General features: G+C 36.0%; 1 protein-coding gene across 1 annotated transcript in view; it reads left to right on the top strand.

The window, feature by feature from the left end:
* Nucleotides 1-22644, top strand: part of Ostn (osteocrin) — a 45727-nt gene that overhangs the window by 13039 nt on the left and 10044 nt on the right. Inside the window, exons 2-3 of the mRNA XM_028785583.1 lie at nt 6579-6677; nt 9738-9946. Of these exons, the coding sequence (XP_028641416.1) occupies nt 6579-6677; nt 9738-9946 (308 nt within the window). The remainder of the gene's footprint in view (nt 1-6578; nt 6678-9737; nt 9947-22644) is intronic.

Here is a 22644-nt window from a genome sequence, read left to right as displayed (position 1 = left end):
CAGGTAGTTTTTATCACTATTGCTCTGTAGTACAGCTTGAGGTCAGGGATGGTGATTCCTCCCGAAGTTCTGGTGCAACCACTTTGGAAATCAGTGTGGCGGTTCCTCAGAAAATTGGACATAGCATTACCCGAGGATCCAGCTATACCACTCCTAGGCATATACCCAGAAGATGCTCGAACATATAATAAGGACATATGCTCAACTATGTTCATAGCAGCCTTATTTATAATAGCCAGGAGCTGGAAAGAACCCAGATGTCCTTCAACTGAGGAATGGATTTAAAAAATGTGGTGTATTTACACAATGGAGTATTACTCAGCTATTAAAAACAATGAATTTGAGAGGTTCCTAGGTAAATGGATGGAACTAGAAATTATCATACTGAGTGAGGTAAGCCAATCACAAAAGAACACACATGGTATTCACTTACTGATTATTGGATATTAGCCCAGAACCTTAAAATGCCCAAGATGCAACTCACAGGCCACATGAAGTCCATAAAGAATGAAGACCAAGTGGGGGTGATTCGGTCCTTCTTAGAAGGAGCAACAAAATACTCAAGGGAGCAAATATGGAGACAAAGCGAGGGACAAAAACTGAAGGAGGGGCCGTCTGAAGACCTTTCCACCTGAGTATCCATCCCATGTGCAGTCACCAAAGGTAGATGCTGATGTGGAAGTCAGGAAGTGCATGCTGATAAGAGCCTGATATGGATGTCTCCTCAGAGGTCTTCAAGAGTCTGACATATTCAGAGGCAGATGCTCACAACTAGCCATTGAAGTGATCATGGGGTTCTCAATGGAGGAGTTAGAGTGAAGACTGAAGGAGCTGAAAGGATTTGTGGCCCCATGAGGAGAGCAACAATACCAACCAACCACAGCTCCCAGGGTCTAAACCACCAGCCTGGGAGCACTTATGGAGGGATCCAGGGCCTTAGCTGAATATATAAGAGTGGAGGGCCCTGCTGGGCACAGGTGGAAGATGAGATCCTTGACCTCATGAAGGCTGGACGCCCCAGGGGGTGGGAGTTTTGAGGGTGGGGAGGTGGGAGTGGGGGGTAGATAGAGGTTACATCCACAAAGAAGAAGGAGGAGGTGTGAGGGGATTGGGGGTTCCTGGGTGGGTGGGGGATGGGGTAAGGGGACAACATATGAAATGTAAATAAAACATCCAATAAAAAAATTAAAAAAAAAAAAAAAATCAGAGGTCAGTTAGTCACGATCCATGTCACTTGACATAAAGAAGAAGAGATTTACCCAAAATCAATTCATTAGGTAGCAACAGAGCTGGGATGGAGTCTGGTGTTCATGGCTTCAGTATCTGCTTTACTGGGATGATGAGCCTCAGACATTGAGTGTTCAATGCCCCTGTTGGGCTCGTTTTCCGAATAACAAGCTATTGTCCCTCTGGTCTCTCTGGCTCCTTAATTCTCCTCTACTGAGAAGAATGCCTGCATGACTGTGACATAAGAGGAGGGAAGAGAATGACAAGAAATCTTACTGTGATTTTAGGGTCTAGTTAAGGTGGTACTCACACACATTTTGCCTTGCGGAGCACCTGCATTTCCAGATGAGAAATACTACGGCAGTCAACACAGCAGGGACAACTGGCCATTACATAGTCAGGGCTAGTGCTTATTGGCAAAATGTTAAGCCTAGTTTAGGCTTTGTCCTCTGTTACAGTTGGAAGAGGCTGAGAAATGGTGCAAATTTAATTAGTTAATAAATCCTATATCTTTAATTGATTCTATTCAATATTTAATTTTTTTTCTGTTGAAAACCATGGTTGGTGGAGATGGGTTAAATGTTTCCAATCTACGTATTAGAGAAAATTAAAAAATGTCCAGATCCTACTAAAATGTACCCACAAAAATAGTACCACTGCGAATTTCTGACGGTTAGGTCAACTATCCTTAAAGTTAGGTGATTCCCATAAAGTTTCAAACTAAAAAGAACTTTAATGACCTGAGGAATTTACTGCATCACTAGCCTTCAAAGAAATGTTTTAAGAATCGTATTAGTTCGAAAGTACGTCTGATCAGGCATCATCTCTGTTGGCTTCCACTCTTGCCTGTCTATGTTACAGAAGATTTCATTCATTACGACAACCCATTGTAACCTGAAGATGAGGGACTTACCATTTCTGGGACTCTGTTCTGCTCCTGCTGCCCACCAATGTTCTAATTCCTTTGTTCACTGACTCATAAACTTGAAACACCTTTGTTCACACTCAATTCTCTATTTTCAGGTTAAAAAAACAAAATTAAGGCAAGTTCTGCACTACTGAACTTCCACAGTTCATTATGCTTATAAACATAAATATATTTTGTTTCTCCAGTGTAGATGACAACACTTTGTATCTCTCCACATTGGTCTATGCTCCACTACTGCAACCTTGGGCTGGACAATCCTTTCCAGATATAAGAAATTTTCACATGTGGAATGTCTAAATCACAGCTTCAAATATTTCACAAAGTAAAATATTTACCAAGATGTATTAAACAGTCCAATTGTAATGCATAACATAAAATATAACGCAGTGTTTAATAGATAATGTATATTTTATTGTAACAAAGAGTATCTAGGGATACTAAAATGTACTATATAAAATGTAATGTCCCAATCACTTACAAATGAAACACCTACAAAATCTTAAAAGGTATATTCTATGCCCTCTGTTTGTTTTGGAATTCTTTATTACTTCAAGAAATATACCTCAAAAAAGCTACTCTGTTCAAATGCATGGTATACAACCACAACCCTGGCATTTGGGAAACTAATACAGAATAATTATGAATTCGGGTTTACCCTGGGCTACATGCCTTATAAGAAAAGAAAGAAAACTGTTAATGTGTTAGTTGTTTTTGTTTTTTTAATGTGTAAACACTACTACTTTGGTGAATTCATACAGTCAAAGAATATTCATTGAAAGTTCCTTCTGTGATTTGGAGAACACATTGGTCCTAGGAAAGTTTTAAATCATAGGCTATATTTATTCACTATCAACAAAATAGAGAAATGAAGCTAAACCCAGTCATTTTCTTTCCTCCCTATAATTTCCTCTGTTTCTAATTTTGTAGCAATCAAGTTTGAATGAGTTAATCAAATGTCTCTTGTTCGGCAGGTGCCAGAGTGCTTGTTTATGTTAGTGGACAAAGCCATATTTAGGAACTCAGTCTGTTGGTTTACTGGGTACAAGCATGACTTTAAAACATTAAATACATGTATTTAAACTCAGCGTTTATTTTTACACCTTCCTATCCAAATGATCAGGATGTGGCTATCTGTTAGAGGGTATATTAAAACTGTTTTTCTATATACACCCCAGCTCCAAAACACATGTGTCAGATGCAATCATCAATATTGAAAACACAATCATTCTGTTACATTTAAAGGCCTGCGGGCGTGAAGGGAACTTTGGTTGGTAAAATATTTGTAAAAATAGGTAAAGAAAATCCACATGGAAAGACTTGTAAAACAGGTCAATTTGACACTTTAACAACTATTTTTAGAATAATAAAAACTAAACATCAGGATTGTAATTTACTTTGATTAAATGGGAGTGTTACTTTTAAAAATAGGTTTATAAGAAATCTGGGATTATTTTTAAATACAGCTATATTTTTTAAGTGTCTCTCTTTGTATACATGAAAGTAAAATAAACATAAGTAAAATGTGGAGAAAACACAAATAATAATGTATGATTCTCCACAATTATAAACAAAGAAGTGGCTAGTTTTCTGAAGGAAAAATTAATGCTTTTTGTTGAAATTTTAATTAAATGTATTTTAATCAAATGATTACTGCTGTGCTCTCTGAAGATTTTTGTTTTCTTTAATTGGAGATATAATCTCATTTATCATTTCCAAATAATCACTGAATATATCAACTAAATACCAACTTAGCTAACAGAAAACACACATTTTGCTTTTTCTTTTCATAAAATGACAGAATACAGACAAGAGGTTAGTGACTGGAATTGGCCACAAGTTTCCAAAAGAGAATAATTGATGTCATAATAAACAAGTAGTTTAAGCTAAATTATTATTGCATTTCATAAAACACACATTGGAGACATGGTGAAGATCTTTTTATTCATTTTAACTCTTTGTTTTGTTTTGTTTTGTTTTGTTTTGTTGTTTTGTTTTGTTTTAGTTTTTCGAGACAGGGTTTCTCTGTGTTGCCCTGGCTGTCCTGGAACTCACTCTGTAGACCAGGCTAGCCTCGAACTCTCGAACTCAAAAGAAATCCACCTACCTCTGCCTCCCAAGTGCTGGGATTAAAGGCGTGCGCCACCACCGCCCGGCACCATTTTAACCCTTAAAGAACACATTATAGAGATATTATTCTGCCTACAAAATAATTATTCATGTAATTGCATATGACACAAATTACTAAGATCTCCTGTCAAGTTTCAAAACAATAGTAAGGAAGTCTAAAGTCAGGGAACACATCAACACATATGCAGTTGCTAAAACAATGTTGTGTAATGGCACGTAGATGTTTCTTCATATGCAAATAATAGAGAGCATATGAAAGAAAGGCCTTATGAGTCAATCAGTTCCATCCTCCTTGAAATTTTTGAATTATGAATTATTTCTCACATCATATATTAGAAAACTAAAGCTCAGGTGAGTTAAATAATCCATGTCCAAAATCACAGCAATTTAAAGCAAAATGAGATTCAAAACCTATTCTTCAAAAATCCAGTCTCTTTGTCCTAGAAAGTGTTCTAAGAGATAGTTTATGAGGAGATTAACATCCAAGTCTGTGGTCTTCTATTACTTCAGTGAGCAATGCCTCATCCTTTACTATGTAGTATTTTAAGATGGTCATACCAAACCTCCAAGCAACAAATCTAATGGAACCAGTGATGAGTTGTAATTAGCAGCATAGTGTTTTAATCTAAAAACTCTGAAATTCATAAATGTGTTCACACTTCCTACCCAGCGTTAACAAAGGTAGTATACTTGTGTGTATTTACATTATAAAATTAACTTCCTTATATTTCTTCAAAATATTACTTATGTTAATCCTTCCTCTTTCTTCTTTCCTCAGAGGCAACCATAATCAAGAATCAAGTTCTGTTGTGATACACACACACACACACACACACCACACAAACACACACACACACACACACACAGAGAGAGAGAGAGAGAGAGAGAGAGAGAGAGAGGATCAAAATAGATGATTTATGAGATAGGAAATTGAAAAATATGTGAATATGTGGAAAGATAGCAGATAGATAGATAGATAGATAGATAGATAGATAGATAGATAGAACACAATGTATGGAAATGTTTTGAATATTTACATAGGAATTTGTATAATAGCCTTATTATGTGCATTGTTTTATGTCATGTATATATTTAACATTTTTATATTTACCCAAAAGAACTTTGAAATCCACATTGCCAGATAAATATTTAATTCATATGTTTTAATACTAAATATCCATTTGAGTAATATAATTTAAGCCTTTAATTTGAATGGCTCCATTCAATCCAAGTCATCCTCTCTTTAATTAGAGCACCTCAAATGACTTTTATTTATATTACTAAAAGTAGTGAGATTATGAACATTCCAGCATCTATATCCTCACAAGCATGTGGACATTTCTCAGGGATATAATACCAGAAGTTAAATAAGGGTACAATTGTTGAAACAGGACTGTTTTCAACCTCTTTGTATTGCCCAATTTCCCTCAAACAACAGCATTCAGTTCCAAGTTCACCAAGAATTTTTGTCGTATTTTTCCCAAATACTACTCTAACACTTGCAGTGAAGAAGTTTTAATGTGATGTGTATACAATGCAATGGCATTTGTGCTGTGAGGTACACCATTGTCTTCTCTCTTTTCTATGAAATATCTGTTTACAATAACCTGGACCTATTTTTTGTTTATTTGATTCTCATGTTTTTATACTTTACTAATCAGCATTGATTATGTGTCCTAGTATATTTTTTCTTATTTATGTATGTTGGAAATGTCATCTATAAGCCTCTTAATTTTGTTATTCTCATTTTGTTGACTCTCAACCTTCATAATTTTCTAATTTTAAAATATTAAATTTTGACACTTTTAAAATAACATATTCACTTTTTAATTCTTGTTTAAGGAATCTTGACCCAACATAAGAATATTAAGATATTCTCTTATTGAATGTGTAGTGTTTTCAGAATTTTTAATCTAGATGCTTTTGCTGTACCATGATCCTGTTTCAAAGAGAGGCCCAATGCTTTATTCTCTCACATTTTTGTCAAAACGAAGTTGTAGTCTCTCCACTACCTTAGTAATAAAATTATATCATGTTGATTTCTCAGATATTTGGCTAGCTTTAACTAAATTGCTATAGTTATATAAATAAAATGTATGTTATCTTGGGAATAAATCCTATATATTTTTTGTTACAGGAGGTTGACAGATTTTATTAGGCATTATTTAGGTTGGTTGATATGGACTACAGCTCATAGAAGTGAATGGCTTTACTTCTAAGAAACTTTTCATTGTTTCTGTTCTATGGATTTATATTTCAAACTAATTAATATCAAGTCTTATGTATCTGATCCTAGATGCTGGACTGGAGATTGGTGAGTGCCCACTTCATTCTGGCTGTGCTTGTGATGCTATGGGGCTCAGGAAAGGTATCCTCCATGGACTTAGCATCAGAGGTAATGGAAATCAGCTTAGGATGTCACATGAAAGGGCATAGGAGATGACACAGCCATTAGAATGCTAGTATGCATGAGAACATGAATGCAGATCCCCAGCATTCATAGGCAAGCTGGCTACAGCAGCAGGCACCCATGATTCCAGTCCTGGAGATATGAAGATAGAACTTCTGGTGTTTTTTAGCTAGCCAGTCCATCCTTGTCAGTGAGCTCCAGATTCAGCAAGCGTCTCTATCTTAAAAAAATAAAATAAAGTAAAATACTTGATGTTATCCTCTGACCTCTTTCTCTCCCCCTCCCCACACACAGAGAGACCACGATTATACTTTAAGAAATATAAGCTTTTTCTACTACAATCAGAAGATACAACTGAAAAACATCTTCAGAACACAAAATCAGGAAGACAGACATTTTTTTCTGTTACTTATTCTTATTGCCAATGACATTCAAAGTCACAAACTTCAAATATATAAATGAATAACTACCGAGCTAAGAGAATTCAGAGCAAGTGACTTCAGATATTTTTAAAAGTTAATAAGATTAGTATTCCTCAAGCAAAAAAATATATATAAAAGTTAATTTATTTTCACTACAAACATTTTAATTTCATCATTGCATCAATAGGAGATGTTATTATATAAAATGTAAAGTTGGTTGCATATTGAATATTACATAGTCTTGGCCAAACCTTTTATTACAATAGGACACAAAATTATGGTTTTTATATTGTACTAGTTGGAAGAATAAAAACACTTTCCAGATGTTTTAGTTCCCATTATTTTGACTGTGGTCTTTTGTTCTCACAAGGAGTTGCTTTTTCAGGGTTTGGTAGACTGTGACCGTTGGCTTCATACAATAGTCAAGAGTAATGCAGCAATATACTGCTGTCTGACTAATGTTCCAACATTCTTGCAGGCCACAGGGGTAGGATATTTTTCCTAAAGTGGCAACTGGTACACCCCTGTCATAGCCCTAGGATGCTCAGATTCCCTAGCCCTTAACAGCAGAGAGTAGGTTTGCAAGGCCTGCCAATGTCTCTAGCATAATTCCAAAACTATGTTTTTACTTTTCTGGTTGTTCAGAATCATCTGTATTTCAGACTCAGGTCCCTGATCGTTCACACTTTCTCTTGTGTTCCTCCATTTATTTTGTGTCTGCCTTGGAGGCTCTCTGGTGACACTTTCCAGCTATCAATTTCTGCTGTGGTTGTTGCAGCTGCCATTGGTCAGTAGCTCTGCTACCCTGGTGCCTGCTACCCCTCTGCTGCCAGCTCCTGCCTTTGTTGTTAAAATCTCAACAACTGATTCTGAAGCTCTGCCTTGCCCCTACAACAATAAAGCAGGCAGAAAAAGCCACTGACAGGGAAGAAGCTTTGCATTGGACCTAACATTGCATGAGCAGAAAAGGATTTCTATCATTCAGCTTAGGAGGATGAGCTCAATAGCTTGCACAGCCAGTAATATAGACTGTTACAGAAAACCTTCATCCAAATGAAGACAAGTGCTTACAACAATCATGGCATTACTGGTGTTATACCAAACACAATGGTCTTACTAGGCCACTCCTCTGGCCTTATTGGGAATAATTGCAGGGGAAACCCAGCCCAGCTGATTTAAAATAGTCATGAGTGATACCATATCTTTAGGAGCCAGAATCTTGACTCAGCAGCCAGCAGTTCCCACTGTCATATAGTTTCCTCCAGCCACTTTGGTAGTATCTGAAATGATTAAGTGGTTAAGTCATTATGGTTTGTAGCAGGTAAGGGAGATATGTATGTGATGGGTACTTAGCATAAGGGTTGCTCAAGGCCACCAAGGCAAAGTTTATCAACTGTCATTTAAGAAGTTGAGTCATTCTGTCACACTATTATCTTGACTAACTCAAAGGGAAATAAACATGAAAGAGAGAATCTGCATACAATAAGAACATATTAAAATTAATTTTAGCAGCACTTTAGTGATGCTTAACACCTGATTAGAACCCAGTAGAGATATAGGACTCCCCAGTCTGCCTCACTTTGGTCAATAATAAAAAATTATTGCCTTCGAAGTTATTTCTCCCCCTCCTTGGGGAGTCTTTACTGAGATTTAGCACCCTTCCTCCTCAAATCTTTGTTGTGATTCTCCTTGTGGTACAAGGAAGCATGTGACTAAAGGGAGAAAGGAAGAAATACTGGAGCCAAATCTCCTCCTAGAGAGTAGTCTCAGGCACCTAGAACAGAAGCTATATTCCATGACTATTGAAGGCCTGGGGTTTGTAACAACAGCAGTTTCTAAAACTCTGTTCCTGGCTTCAGAAGGAAAAAGAAACTTTTCACACTGAACACTCTCATTCTTTTATGCATGGCATAAAAGTACAAAGAGAAACCATACATAGCAGATAAACAAGTAAAATTTGACTAAAATAGTACTATTCTTGGGGTAGGTCTACACATTGATTTTACTTTGTTAATAAGTCACATGAACTGAAATATTAGTCTCCTGGGGCAAAGAAACAGGATTTTGTTCTTTTTTTCACATACCTTAACTCTAATGCAGATTGTGGAACACAGTGGAATACTGATGACCTGGAAGTAAAATAGAATGACAGAAAAAAAATCTGATTTTTGTTATGAGAAAAATGTTGGAATAGACATTGCATAAAAGAAATAAAAGCTTAATCAGAGCTCATGTTACTTGTACTTTAATAAATAGAAATTTGTTGTAACAGATAATGTTTAAAGTAAATTGTAGTGTATGATGACAGAGATATGGGGTGGTCCTATGGTAGATAAGGAAGGATGCAGCTGTTCTGGGGCTGAATCTGGAAGACTAATCAGTAAATATGCTAAATTTTAGAAACACACTGTGGGATACGGGTTGTTATTTTCTTCTAGGGGTATTCTGCCTCAGTATATTTTCGTCCCAAAAAGTCTAGTTTTCTTTCTAAATCATAACCCTGAGAGATAACACAATGATCAACAGGCATGTTATTTAGTGGTAGAAAATAGTTATTGCTAATTTTGTACATACTTATATCTCATGATCTAAGTTAATGAGAACACCTTTATCTGCCCTGTAGGAGACTGGAACAGCAAGCTTGCAGTCGCCACCCACAGCCAGAGAAGAGAAGTCAGCCACTGAGCTCGCAGCTAAGCTCCTGCTTCTTGATGATCTGGTATCCTTGGAGAATGATGTATTTGAGACCAAGAAAAAAAGAAGCTTCTCTGGCTTTGGGTCTCCCCTTGACAGACTCTCAGCTGGGTCTGTAGAGCATAGAGGGAAACAAAGGTAGGTGGACAAGAAAAATCACCCCATTCTGTGGCTCTTCCATTCTAGATTCTGCAACAGGATCACACAGTTAAAACATCATGAGAAAGTTTGATGTGAACAGAAACTGTGTGTTCTGGCCAATTTGTGGATCAAATGATGATTTGGAAGCAGCAGGACTATGGTAGTATGTGAATATCTTAGTGTGCTTCTGAAGGAAGACCTTCTTCCATGTAGTTTAAAAAAATAATAGTTACTTTAAGATATTATTGCTTGTGGCAGGTAAAGGCAATGTTTATGTAGTGGGTACTCAGTCACTTGAGATTGATATTTCAAAGGCATAGGCAGAGCAATGTTTTCAGTTTATTCTTAACACAGAGATTCATAAAATAATATGAATTAATTCATCTCCTACAGCAAGAAGTAGAAAAGGATGCTCAGAATTTATTTTGAAACACTCACGTTTAAATCAAATTTCTTTTCTTTTCTGGTCATGTGTTTCACACAAAATCCTCCACAATCTTTGGATTACTTCTCCCTAAAATGAATATAAGTACTTACCAATATAAAATCAGATAACATAGTCAAACTGAAGTGTTTTGTAAGCTACTAATAGTTACAATATAATTAGAATATATTCTTTGATATTCTCCCTTAATTAATGGTTAAAGAAGCACTGTATTACTGTCAGTAAGTTAAACTACTAATTTACACATAATCCATTTTCTATCCTAAGCATCTGTTCCTCTTTCTGCATATTGCATGTTATAGTGGAATAAGAGTTCCATATCTTATAGTGGTCTTCCACATTTTAACTGTCTTCTAAGCCCAAATTTTTTTATATTACATAAGTATTTTCCACACTAAAGCTCTCTGATTATAACCTAAATTATTTGTTTTTCAAATTGATGTCCCCCCACCCCGCCCTGGTGTTTCTTCATCTCTTTCTTTTTACAATCCCCACCATTTTATCACAAACCCATCCTCTTCTTCTGTTCCTTGATGATGTTCATCTACATAAATATGCTTGTATGAAACATTACCAATTGCTTACAGAGTGAAGATAAACTGATCAAGAAATACTGCGAAAGATTTCTGGAATAGCACTCCATGTTTTTCTATCATCTTCTGCCAAGAATCCTTTGGTTTACTCAGTTTCAAGACTAACTTTCTTTCATGATTATGTTGATAATAAAGATGCAGAAAGCAATGTTTCCCAGTTCTGAAAGATTCTCAAAGGTTTACTAGAAATGAGACCATTCATTAGAGATTGAAGTTCATTTAAACTGTAATTGAAAACCAATGTATTACCTATTTTGAAATCTATATACTCGAAAACAGAGAAATACACATATAGTTACATTTAGAATCTAAGTATAATGTCATTCTCCTTCCAGTGGGAAGAAGAAGGAACATACATTCATGTGTGTGTATATACATTCAAGTATAAACATCAGCATAAGCCAATTTTATTAACCGATGAGTTTATTGGGGTTACTTATAGAAATGTGGGTGAAGGGTTACATACAGGAGCAGAAAGACAGAAGATGACTCAAAGACAGCTGCATCACCGAAGCCCACCCCAGCATGGGTTACAGAATACACAATCTGGGAACTTGAAACACACTGCATAGCCTACAAGAAGCTCAACAGATAGGAACTTGTCCATTTCAGGTTCCTCGGTTGTTCTGAGCTTCTTCAAGGCAGCTTAGCTTGTCTCTGCTTGGTTGGTTTGTGAGTCATCTAAGCCACTTGTGTATCAGTATGTCTTCACTATTTATATACTCTTGGGAAAGAAAAAGGCCTAGTAAATTTGGTTGGTTTCAGGGACTTCCTGATGCTATTTATGAGTATTTACTTCATGTCAAAAGAACTTCTCTTAGGAAGAAAAGTTTTCAATTTTAGATGACCAAAGCAACAAGAGAGACATTATCATAAGAATTAGTTACATCATTAAGTTAAATGGTTATTTTAAGGAAGACAGAGTTGTATTATAGTTTATGACTTGACATTATTTGTAAGTATAATTTGCAAACATTCAGGGGTAATGATAATAGCAGATAAAATTCTTAATAAAATTTTATTATTTTATGGTTGTTAAGTGGGAATAAAAGTATTTTGCAACTAGATTCTTGTTAATTTGAAAAGTAAAAAGGCAAGAAAATTAAATATTAAGTGTAATATCGTTTGTCTTAAAGAATAATAGATAATAGCATAAAAGAGAGAAACTTGAAGTTATATAAAAACATTAGTGTTGTCAAAAATTTTTAGCTCAAACTGAGCTTTCTAACCCTCCTTTAACCATTTAGTCCCAAGTCAAAAGATGTATACAACCTTTATACTTACAAAAAGCCCTGAACAGCACAAGAGCTGGGCAGATATCTAACCTCTATGCTGTTAGAATCTGCTTTTCTATAGGTAAACCCGAGTTATTATTTACTAAAACTGTCTCAGCTGGGTTGCTCTTAACTCCAATTGGACAGCCCTCAGGGCCACATTTTCATGAACTCACCTAACCTATGGGGCCTCTCCTTCCTTCTCACCTTCTTCTCTCCTCATGGTTCTCCTCTGACCCTCTCAGGCTCAGGAACCCTAAAACCTCCTTATGCCTCTTTTGTCTACCTATTGGTTGTCAGAATCTTTATTCACCCATCAGAAATAACTTGAAGGTAAGGTCATACAGCTCACTTGAGGCTACATGCAGTCTCTGGGACAACCAGGTCTTAGGAGCCCAAACTTAGCATTAAAATACACAGTAAAAGACCAAACCTCAACACATTAGTACAAAACGCACCATGAAAAGAACATTGATAACATTCCTATGAACATAGAGATAAAAAGAAAACACAATGGAGGCATGCATTAATGTAAAAATTCAAAACCACAGCAGCTAAAATATTATTAAAATCAATTTCAGTCAGAAATGTAAATACCAATAACTTGTCTATTAAGATCTGAGCACTTTCAGGAGGTTACGATATGACGTAAGGCAGAGTAAAGTACCTGGCATGTGAGACCCTGTACCAGTCTCCAAAACTGAAAATAAGTCATAAATTATGTCTTCTCAGATTGACTGATAAAGGAAAAATCCAATCAATCCCATTTTGTATTTAAGGGATATGATTAGAGGTAAGACAATTTAGAAGAACAAAGAAAAAGAAATGGATGAATAAAAATTATATAATAAAAAATAAGTTAATTGGGGACTGGAAAGATGGCTCAGTGGTTAAGGAGACTTGCTGCTCTTGTAGAAGACCTGGGTTTGATTCTGAGCACCCACATAGCAGCTCACAGCCATCTGTAACTCCAGTCAGTCCTAGCAGTTCTGATGTCTTCTTCAACACTTTATAGGCTCCAGGCATACATATGATACATAGGCATATTTGCAAGGGAAACACTCATACTCAGAAAGCATTGTTTAATTAATTAAAAAATAAAAGATTTGACAGCATTCATATAGAAGGAAACATAAAAAGGGTAAGAAGTATAAAATTAAATCATTAAATTCTGCTATCTAAAAATTTAAAATATTCATGTAATATGCAACTTAAAATACTGCCAGATCTTATAGCTAGGTCACGAACTGATATAAATGAAATTATAGATTTCAGTTGATAATACAGTTACTATACAAAAGAGATTTTCACTGAGGAACAGAAAGAAATAATTTAACCACAAACTTCTGGGAAAAGGGTTATGGGAAACGCCTATCAGTAGTAAGAGTCCACATTTTGATGCACACAGTTCTGGGTTAGGTATCAAGCACCAAGAAAAATAATGAAATAAAATAAATGTTAAAACTTTCTTCACGCCGGGCGGTGGTGGCCCACGCCTTTAATCCCAGCACTTGGAAGGCAGAGGCAGGCGGATTTCTGAGTTCAAGGCCAGCCTGGTCTAGGAGAGTGAGTTCCAGGACAGCCAGGGCTATACAGAGAAACCCTGTCTCGAAAAACCAAAAAAAAAAAAAAAAAAAACCCTTTCTTCAGAAGTTATATTTTGGCTGATGATATTGATATTATTGATATTACTATCTTAACAGTTTTGATCATATATCATGGGATAATGTATATAAATATATATTCAATAATCCTGTCCCAGTGTTCCTGATGCTAACAAATACTGAGGTTCAGAGAGGGAAAAAATGAGATAAAGTCATTAGACAAACCTGTTCAAAAAAACTTATCCCCAGATATGACAAGATTTCAAACAGCTTATAAAATATTTATATTAGTCATAATGACCAAACACTTTGTATTTAATTTGAATATAGTGAAAATTTTTCCCAAAAAGTCAGCAATCTTTAACAAGCAGTCTGAGTGCTGATACTGTCACCATAGAAGGTCACGTCTCACTAAGACTCCTCAGAGTCAGAGCATTACTAAATTGTCTTCAAGATCTTGATATGCCTGATATGAGAGCTTGACAGACAGCTTCTAGAAAGACAGCTTGACCAAGGTACTCAGGTACACACTTGGAAACATTCCACGTTCCTGCTGCAGAATACTCTGAGATTCACTTGAATCACAAGCTACATGGTGTCAATTGTTTAAGTCCACGAATGAAGAACGTTGTTTTAAACTGTTCCCTTTAAAGAACGCTTTAAAGAATGGTTTTCCAGCTCACAGTGTGAAAGCTTGTATGTGAATGAAGTGTTAACCCTACCTTCCTTGCACGAACTTCACCACTAGTAGATGTAAGCTTTTCTATTCATTCTTTATTTATTTTCGTACTATCTAAAAAAAAGATAAAAAATGATGAGTTGATAGATGAGGAAGAAAGATTGTCTTGTGAAATTATTGTGGCTAACAAGTGAGAATGGAATAGTAGAGCTTCTATAACCTAAAACTCTACTGCTGTGCTGGATCCAGACACCGCCACCAACTTGTGCTGTCGCTATAGAGGAAAAGGTCACATAGTCACCATGTGAAAGAATCTACTAGTTAGTACCAGTAAGAATATCATTGTTAAAAAGCAGTAAAAAGAAAGAGAAGCAAAAATTAATTTTGTCATTAGATCTGGATGCCAATTTTCTGCAAACTTAAAGTCAGAAATCCTTCAGAGACACTTGAGCGAAGCAAGCACAAAATCCTGACTGTGAAAAACTGAAAAAAAAAAAAAAACAGATAGCTTGGATTTTTCAACAAAAAAATTACAAGGATTTGTATAGGGAAAATGATGGACAGGAAAGAGATATTAACAATAAATAGATTTAAAAGACTCATGGATTATTTCAGTCCCTTTGGAAAATCCTGATTTAACAACGATAGTGTTCTAAAGAGTGAATCTATAAGAAGCAACATGCCTGAGAACAGAGACTACTTAATGATGCCAACGAGTTATTAGGAAAGTGATGACAAGATAAAAAATGATATACTTAATTAAATATTTAAGCATGAAATTATAGGTACTCCTTGAAATGTGGTTTGATATTTCCTAATAAATCCAGAACAAATTGTGAATTCTACCAGTGTAAAATGCATTTAACACACCTAGCCTACTGAACTCAGTGACACACTGCCTGTCTAAAATAGCTTATTTACTCTTCCTGAGTGAAACTCCAAAGAATCATATAGATTGCCAGCTCAGGAAAAAACAAAAACTCACAATACGATTTCTAATAGTTATCCATGGCTTTCTTGGCATATTCAAACCGAAACTTGAAAGTTAAAACACCGAAGGTCAAAAGCCATCTATATTTATCTGAACTTTGCTTGAAGATACAATAATGAAGACACACAGGATGAAGCAAGATAAAGGTCCATTGTATAATTTTTACCTTGTCAAGCATCTGGAACATTATATGAATTTTAATTAAACAATGAAACAAATAGTAAATTGGATCTGGCATATGATGAGCTAAGGAAATAACTCCAAATATGTCAAAAAGATATAGAGAAGAGAATGAAAAATTGAAACTTATAATTCAGTCTACTAAGAATTTTATTGGAACAAAATGAAGCACAAAAATAATATTTGAAGATAAAATTTCTGGAAGTTTGTAAAAAATTATATATATGCATATATATATATATATATATATATATATATATATATATATAAGTAAATCATGGAAGATATAGCTAGTATCATTTTTTATAATAGTGCTTGTAATCCAGCATATGGGAAGCTAAAGAATATTATGAATTCAAGGAAAAAAATTATAGAAACAGAAAGAAAGACAGAGAGAGAGAGAGAGAGAGAGAGAGAGAGAGAGAGAGAGAGAGAGAGAAAGAAAGAAAGAAAGAAAGAAAGAAAGAAAGAAAGAAAGAAAGATTAAATAAAACATTTTTCTTACTTTCCTAAGGGGGAAAAACATCATAAAGGGTGGCTCAAACCTGTAGGACATTTCTTGAGAAGGTGACATAGGACGACAGTCCAGGCTCCACATGAGTAATAAGAACTGAAAAGGTAAAAAAAATCCCAGGACAAGAGCTCAGCCACACACAGGTATGGTGGGTGTTGCAACCAGTCAATATTCCTGGAGCCAGATTGTGGGGGCAGCACCCATTGCTATGTAAAATGAAAGAGGACTCTTGTAGAATTGATCCCCTTGATAAGCTAAGCGGGAGTCCTCAGCTTTTCCCCTTTTCACTAGCTTCTCCCCACCTCCAACTTTTCCAGATGCTTGGCTATGCTATGGAGAGGGAACACATTTTTTCACACAGTGGCTGACCTTTGTGTTTGAGGAATTTAAGATTTGTTCTAACTTAAAGCCTTAAATGATTTATATTTAATTTGAAATATAATATTTTATGCATTAGAATTACATCTCAAGGGCATCCCCTCTAAGGTTTTCTGGCATCATTCATATTCAGGGGAAGGCCACAGGAATTTGTGTTCTTAATGTTAAAGCATATATTACTTGATTTGTAAATTAGACAGGCAGAAAACTACGGGAGGTAGGTTGTAACTACTGCAGAAAGCATTTCTACAAGCCTGGAGTTTGAACTATTTCCGTTTTAACTCAAGCTTTTCTATGCATGACAAAGTTCCAAGCATTTAATACCTCCTAACTTGTTCTCTACACAGACAGTTGAAGTAAAGGCTGTGTTTCAGTTACATGCTGGTAAAACTGAGAAAGCCATTTCTGTCCACATTGGTAGACTGGCTTTATACTAGTGCACGTGCCTGATTTAAGGAAACAGAGCTGTGAGTACATTATGTACATCATTGTAGGCCTGTAAAACAATATTTAGGAGGGAAAAAACTGTATGCTTTGGAAAGGTCTTATTAGAGATGAAAACAGAGACAAAAATGAGTTTATAAACCAAGAGTTAAACAGACCAGTGCACGTCAGAGCATATGAAGAAAGGGGGGGGGTGTCATCTAATCCTCTTTTTCTGCTATTTGATATATTTTTCATCTAAATATGAAACCAAATTTATTTTTAGGTACTTGGGAGAATTACTTTGACTTATAAGGAAAATTTAACTGTGATTTGATTCCAGCACACTTACTTAATGTCTGACGTTAATGATTGTCCATCACATTAGTGTAAATAGCAAGGAGCAGGCATGATTACATTCTCAGTACATAGAATGACCCTTTATGCAATTGCTACTAATGATTGGCCTAGAATTTTTCTCAAGAACGATATATCACACAATATTGAATATATCTTGCAAATGAAACATCATTACTCAATATTTGACCATGTTACATGTATTATTTATATAATCCCATTAATATTTTGAGGTCCAGAAACCAAGTAATATTATAGAAAAATTAGGTGACACTTCAGAAATAGAAATTTCTGAAGAGACTATTTCACCAGAAGGCTGTATAGAAACTCTAAATATAGTTTAATTGTGCTACACAGCAGCACAAGGGTGTGGCCTAAGCACACAATAAAAAAAAGACAAGTCAGGAAAAAGTTAAGAAGGTAGATTCTAATGGGTATCATTCAAGAACATAACTCACTGAAAATCTTCACAAGGGAGTTTGAAGAGGACAGGAAAATAATTGCAAGATCTCTCTCATTCTTCCTCCTCTCTATCTAGCCAAAGCCACTGATTGCTGGACTCCACAGAAAACCAGAAACAATGGAACATTTATGTATTCCAAATAGTTCAGCCTCCCTGAGTTTTGTGTGTGTGTGTGTGTGTGTGTGTGTGTGTGTGTGTGTGTGTGTGTATGAGAAAACAAACAGACAAGTCTGAAGAGCAGATGAAAGATGCCTAATTCAGTTACTCATATGCTACAGATCTAGATCAGTAACACTTTGTTCTACTTCGTGTCTACTAAATCTGAGACAGAAGAACTTCATAAGGTAGAATTAGAAAAGAATACTGATACCTCACCCCTCACCCACGTGTTTTCAGATCAACCTTGGAAGCCTGTCTCCATTCCTCAGGTGATATTAAGGCAGGTCCTATGATGCCTCTGCTCACATGTGCAGAATAAGCACATTTTCTTTCACTTTTGTCTTTTTTAAAAATAGTTAATTAAAATATCCATTTGTATTCCTTCATCCAACCTCCAATCTTATAAAAATTTTCCTTCAGCCTATACAACAGGAGAGTTTACCTGGGAAGGGGCTGTGGTCTGTTACTTTTATTCGGTCCCTCCACCACTTTCCTGCACTAGGCTGGTTTTTTCTCTCTTCCAACTAACTGAGCAATAATCAATACTGACAAGCACTATCCAAACCTACCTTTGTTAGCACCTGTGGCTTCTTAAATCCCCTTAAAGGGGGATGTTTCTACTGACCATGACATAACATCCACTGGAACTGTTTTAAACAGCTTTGTCTCAAGTAGTGCTTTCCCACTGGGAAGCCAAATATACTTTTCATTTTTGGCCTGGCTTCCTGACTTTTCCATTCAGCAGTACCACCAGCATTCCTGCAGATGTGTACCCCATCACAGCCAGCAGAGAGCTCTCAGAAATGCCTCTGTCATACATTACTCAAGGCATATCTAATCACATTCTCCATATCCTTGATGTTGGTCAGTGAATGAGGCTGTTTCATGAGCAGTCCCCTCCTCACTGCATAGAGCCAGTTCTCACATATATTTTTGCTCTTAGATATGGAACATATGATGGTCTACCATCAGATTCTCTCTGTGGTGTTCTCAAAGACTTTCTCTTCTTGGAAGATAGAAGAAAAGCACTTCAGTTGTCCAGTAACTTGATCCCAAGAAATCCCTCCTGACCCATTTGACAATACTACCTTTGAGATTTAAGATTGGAAACAACCAGTTGTAGTAACATCCTTCTAAATATTACATAACCTATTGCCTCACTTGAGAATGCCAAAAGAAATATTTGCTAACTAGTCTATTTTTAGTTTTTTTCTCAGCTTCAGAGGGATCAAAACCAAATACTAGAATAAAGAATATCATTCTAAGATACTGATTCATGACAAAGGAGGGAGATATTTTAATCCTCCTTTTATTGAATAATTTTAGATAGATAAAATTACTTCCCTGACATGATCTAGTTATAAATTATACATTTTCATTTAATTTCAAGTCTAATGACATTCCACTTAATTATTACTTATTTATAATTATTTGTAATAATTTAGAATAATTAACTTCATTATTTATTAACTAATTAATTTTAAGCATCTTGGGTCCTACATAGAAATTTCCTACATAGAAATTAAAACTCTACAGCAATAATGCACTTATCAAAGGCCAAGAATAATAAAATTAATTTTGACTATATACATTAAGTAAACTTTCCGCATTCCAGACCAATGATAAATGGTCTCTTGCTCTACACCATTTGGAGATCAGTGCTAAAATGAAGAATAGTGGGGTCAGATTCAATTTACTAGTGTGATTGTACTTCCCAATGGCAGTTGCAAAAATAAAAATGAACAGCCCGACATTTTATACCCTTTTTGATGCACTGTAAGGCAATGTGACAGACACAGGCTAGCTGAGTCTCTCACAGTCGGTGCTAATTTTTTCCAACTTCTATTTGGTGATGCCTGGAGGGAGTAATTCAAATGGGCTCCATTTCAGATGTTAGAACACAGGAAAGGCGCCAGAGGGTAGTTCCCCTTTTACAGGGCCCTCTGTTCCTTGTTAAAAGACCTGTCTATGCACTGGGACACGCCATGGAGCACAATGATCGGAGACTGGCTTGCCAGGGCTTGTTTTTTTTTGCCTGTCTCTTCTCACTGCATGCTTGTCAGCCTTACCTAACTCACATACGGAGGTCAAAAACTCTCTCAAAAGGGTAATGCTAAGTTAAAAGAGAGATTATAATGTGCTTTATTACCACTTCCAAAAGGAAATTTCTGGGCAGCATTTTAGTGTAAGTCTATTTGATAGATGGGAGTGTAGTAGGGATGTAATGTATGTAAAGAAAATGAATTAAAATTTTAAAATAGTACAAAGTAGAAAAATGAAAAGGTAGAAGTTTAAGCGGCAATGGTTCATTACAGCCTCAAGAAGGTCACGAGTCAAACCAGTAAGGATTGCTGTGTCTTAGCCTGAAACACTGTAAACCATTTCTAGTAAGTTGGGCCTAGATTATCTTGGTTACATAAGTCTCAGTATTTAATTCAGCATTTGGGTTCTCTGTCTCAATGCTTGTGTGTTCACACAGCTCATTCCATGTACAAAATACTTTAGAAGGTAACATTACAAGAGCAGCACCACCATCACAAATGCAATGGAATCTGTAAGCTAAATTACTACCTTTAAGATAGCATGACGATCAGACATAACCATTCTTGCTGAAGCAGCATTTCTCTTTATGATCTAAACTCACCTGTGCCCCACAACTTAAGAAAGCATTTTCATTAGGAAATGTCTGACACCTTGCCCCACCCCTTAAGCTCTCCTTCCCGGGGGAAGAATAGCCTATAGCTGCTTGCTCATAACTATTACATGCTGACCATAACTATTTGCTTCCTGTCTTTATGGGGCAACAAGTCTTTTCCATGGAAGTCTATCCATTGCATGGAGGCCTTTGACATGCTAGTTGACTGCTAAATTTTTCTTTATTTTCTTTGGAGAAAAATCCAAGCATGTTTGTTTTCCTCTTTATACACAAAAACTATGTGAGAACAAAGTCCTGGGGTACTCAACTTTGAATATCTATTTGACTAGCAATTCATTGTCTAATACTTTGATACTTGTGAGATTAGAAAGCACACATTGGGATAGGTGTCTCCAAACACCATAGGGACCGTTCAGTCATCCTTGAATTCTGCAATTTTACATTACCGAAATGGAGAATCCAGAAAGGATTAGGGTCATATTCAAATGTAACTAGTCATCTCAGAATGAATGGTATGACACGTGAAGGCAGATTGAAAAAGACTCCAGGAAGGACCTGAGACATATTAAAGGAAATGCCTACAACTCGTGGTCAAATTTGAAAATGAACAATTAAGCAGGCTTTTGATGTTAGGGTCAAGAAAGGCATTTAATTTGAGTCATGAAGTTGTTTTGAATAGTCAGCATATATTTTTTTCCTTCAAAACCGCATCTAGGATTAATATAAAAATAAGATGTAAATAGTCAGCATATGTTGATTAATGCCTAATGGCTCAATGTATCTACAAGAACTACAATTATTAGAGGTTCCCTGGAGACCAGAGCTTCTACTTCCAAAATGGCTCAGTCACATGATTAGAATGTCATGTTTCTCTCAGGATATTGGCAGGATATTTCTATATTTTGCATGTTGACTTTTATGAGGTTCTTTGGAAAATGGCAGCTAGCTACCCATCAAAACTAGTGGTTCAGATAAGAAAGACAGAAAACACAATAGAGTCAATGCTATTCTAGTCAACGCAACAATAATATGTGCAAGTAGCTCAATAAGCTGAATCTGTTATTACAAGAAAGAACTCATTAAATAGGATGGAAACATTTATATGCATTGAGGTAACATTAAAGATTAACTTTAAAAAGCAGAAAAGTTAATGGCAGAAGTAGAAGATACTCAAATACATAAAATTGATAGTGTCTTATTCAGTGTATTCTAAATGCAGCTACCATCAAATTTGAAAGAAAATAAAATTAATATGAGCAAAAAATCTGATTTAAGCAGACACTTCCAAAAGAATAAATCCAAGTGGGCAATGAGCAGATAAAAACAGGAAGCTACATTAGCAAGATAAGAGTCAATTACAACCAGTATATGATAATCAGTAAGATATCAGACTGTCAAAAAGCTATAAAGACATACTTCAGGGTCTGGTATACTCTTAAAATAATAAAAACTGTGACTCGTAGCCCTTTGCTGTGTAAAAAGATACAAAAACAGAAGACAGTCTGATACTAAATAATAAAATTAAATATGGTCATAGGTGGCATTTCCAATTTTGAAAATACACTGTCCAGAAATCCCTCAAATTAAAATATGTGTATGAGGCAGGTCTCAACTGAACAGTATTTAACAACACCAAACAATTCAAATCCCCAGATTTTCCTGGGATGCAAGATGAACAGATAAATGCTAGATATCCACCCAATGTGTCGTCCGTGTGCACTTATCTCGCCAGCAAGAATGCACGCAGACACCAGGTCCTTCTGCAGTTCTTTTATTATGATGTAGAGGAAAGACCCCGGGCCCCGAGAAGGCACTGTTTTTATACCCCCTGGAGCGGCGTGTACATTTCTGGTTGGCTGTTTGCCCATAAATGCATATCTGCCCTGGGATGGGCTGTGACTTGGCGTGCTTTTTCCCTTGCACAAAGGCAGTAAATCTTAAAACTTAGGAGAGCATCGGATGCCAGCACCATCTCTGCC

This window comes from Grammomys surdaster, unplaced genomic scaffold (assembly GCF_004785775.1).
Source record: "Grammomys surdaster isolate TR1022 unplaced genomic scaffold, NIH_TR_1.0 125277, whole genome shotgun sequence".
NCBI classification, from domain to species: domain Eukaryota; kingdom Metazoa; phylum Chordata; class Mammalia; order Rodentia; family Muridae; genus Grammomys; species Grammomys surdaster.
This window is presented reverse-complemented; position numbering and strand designations above follow the sequence as displayed.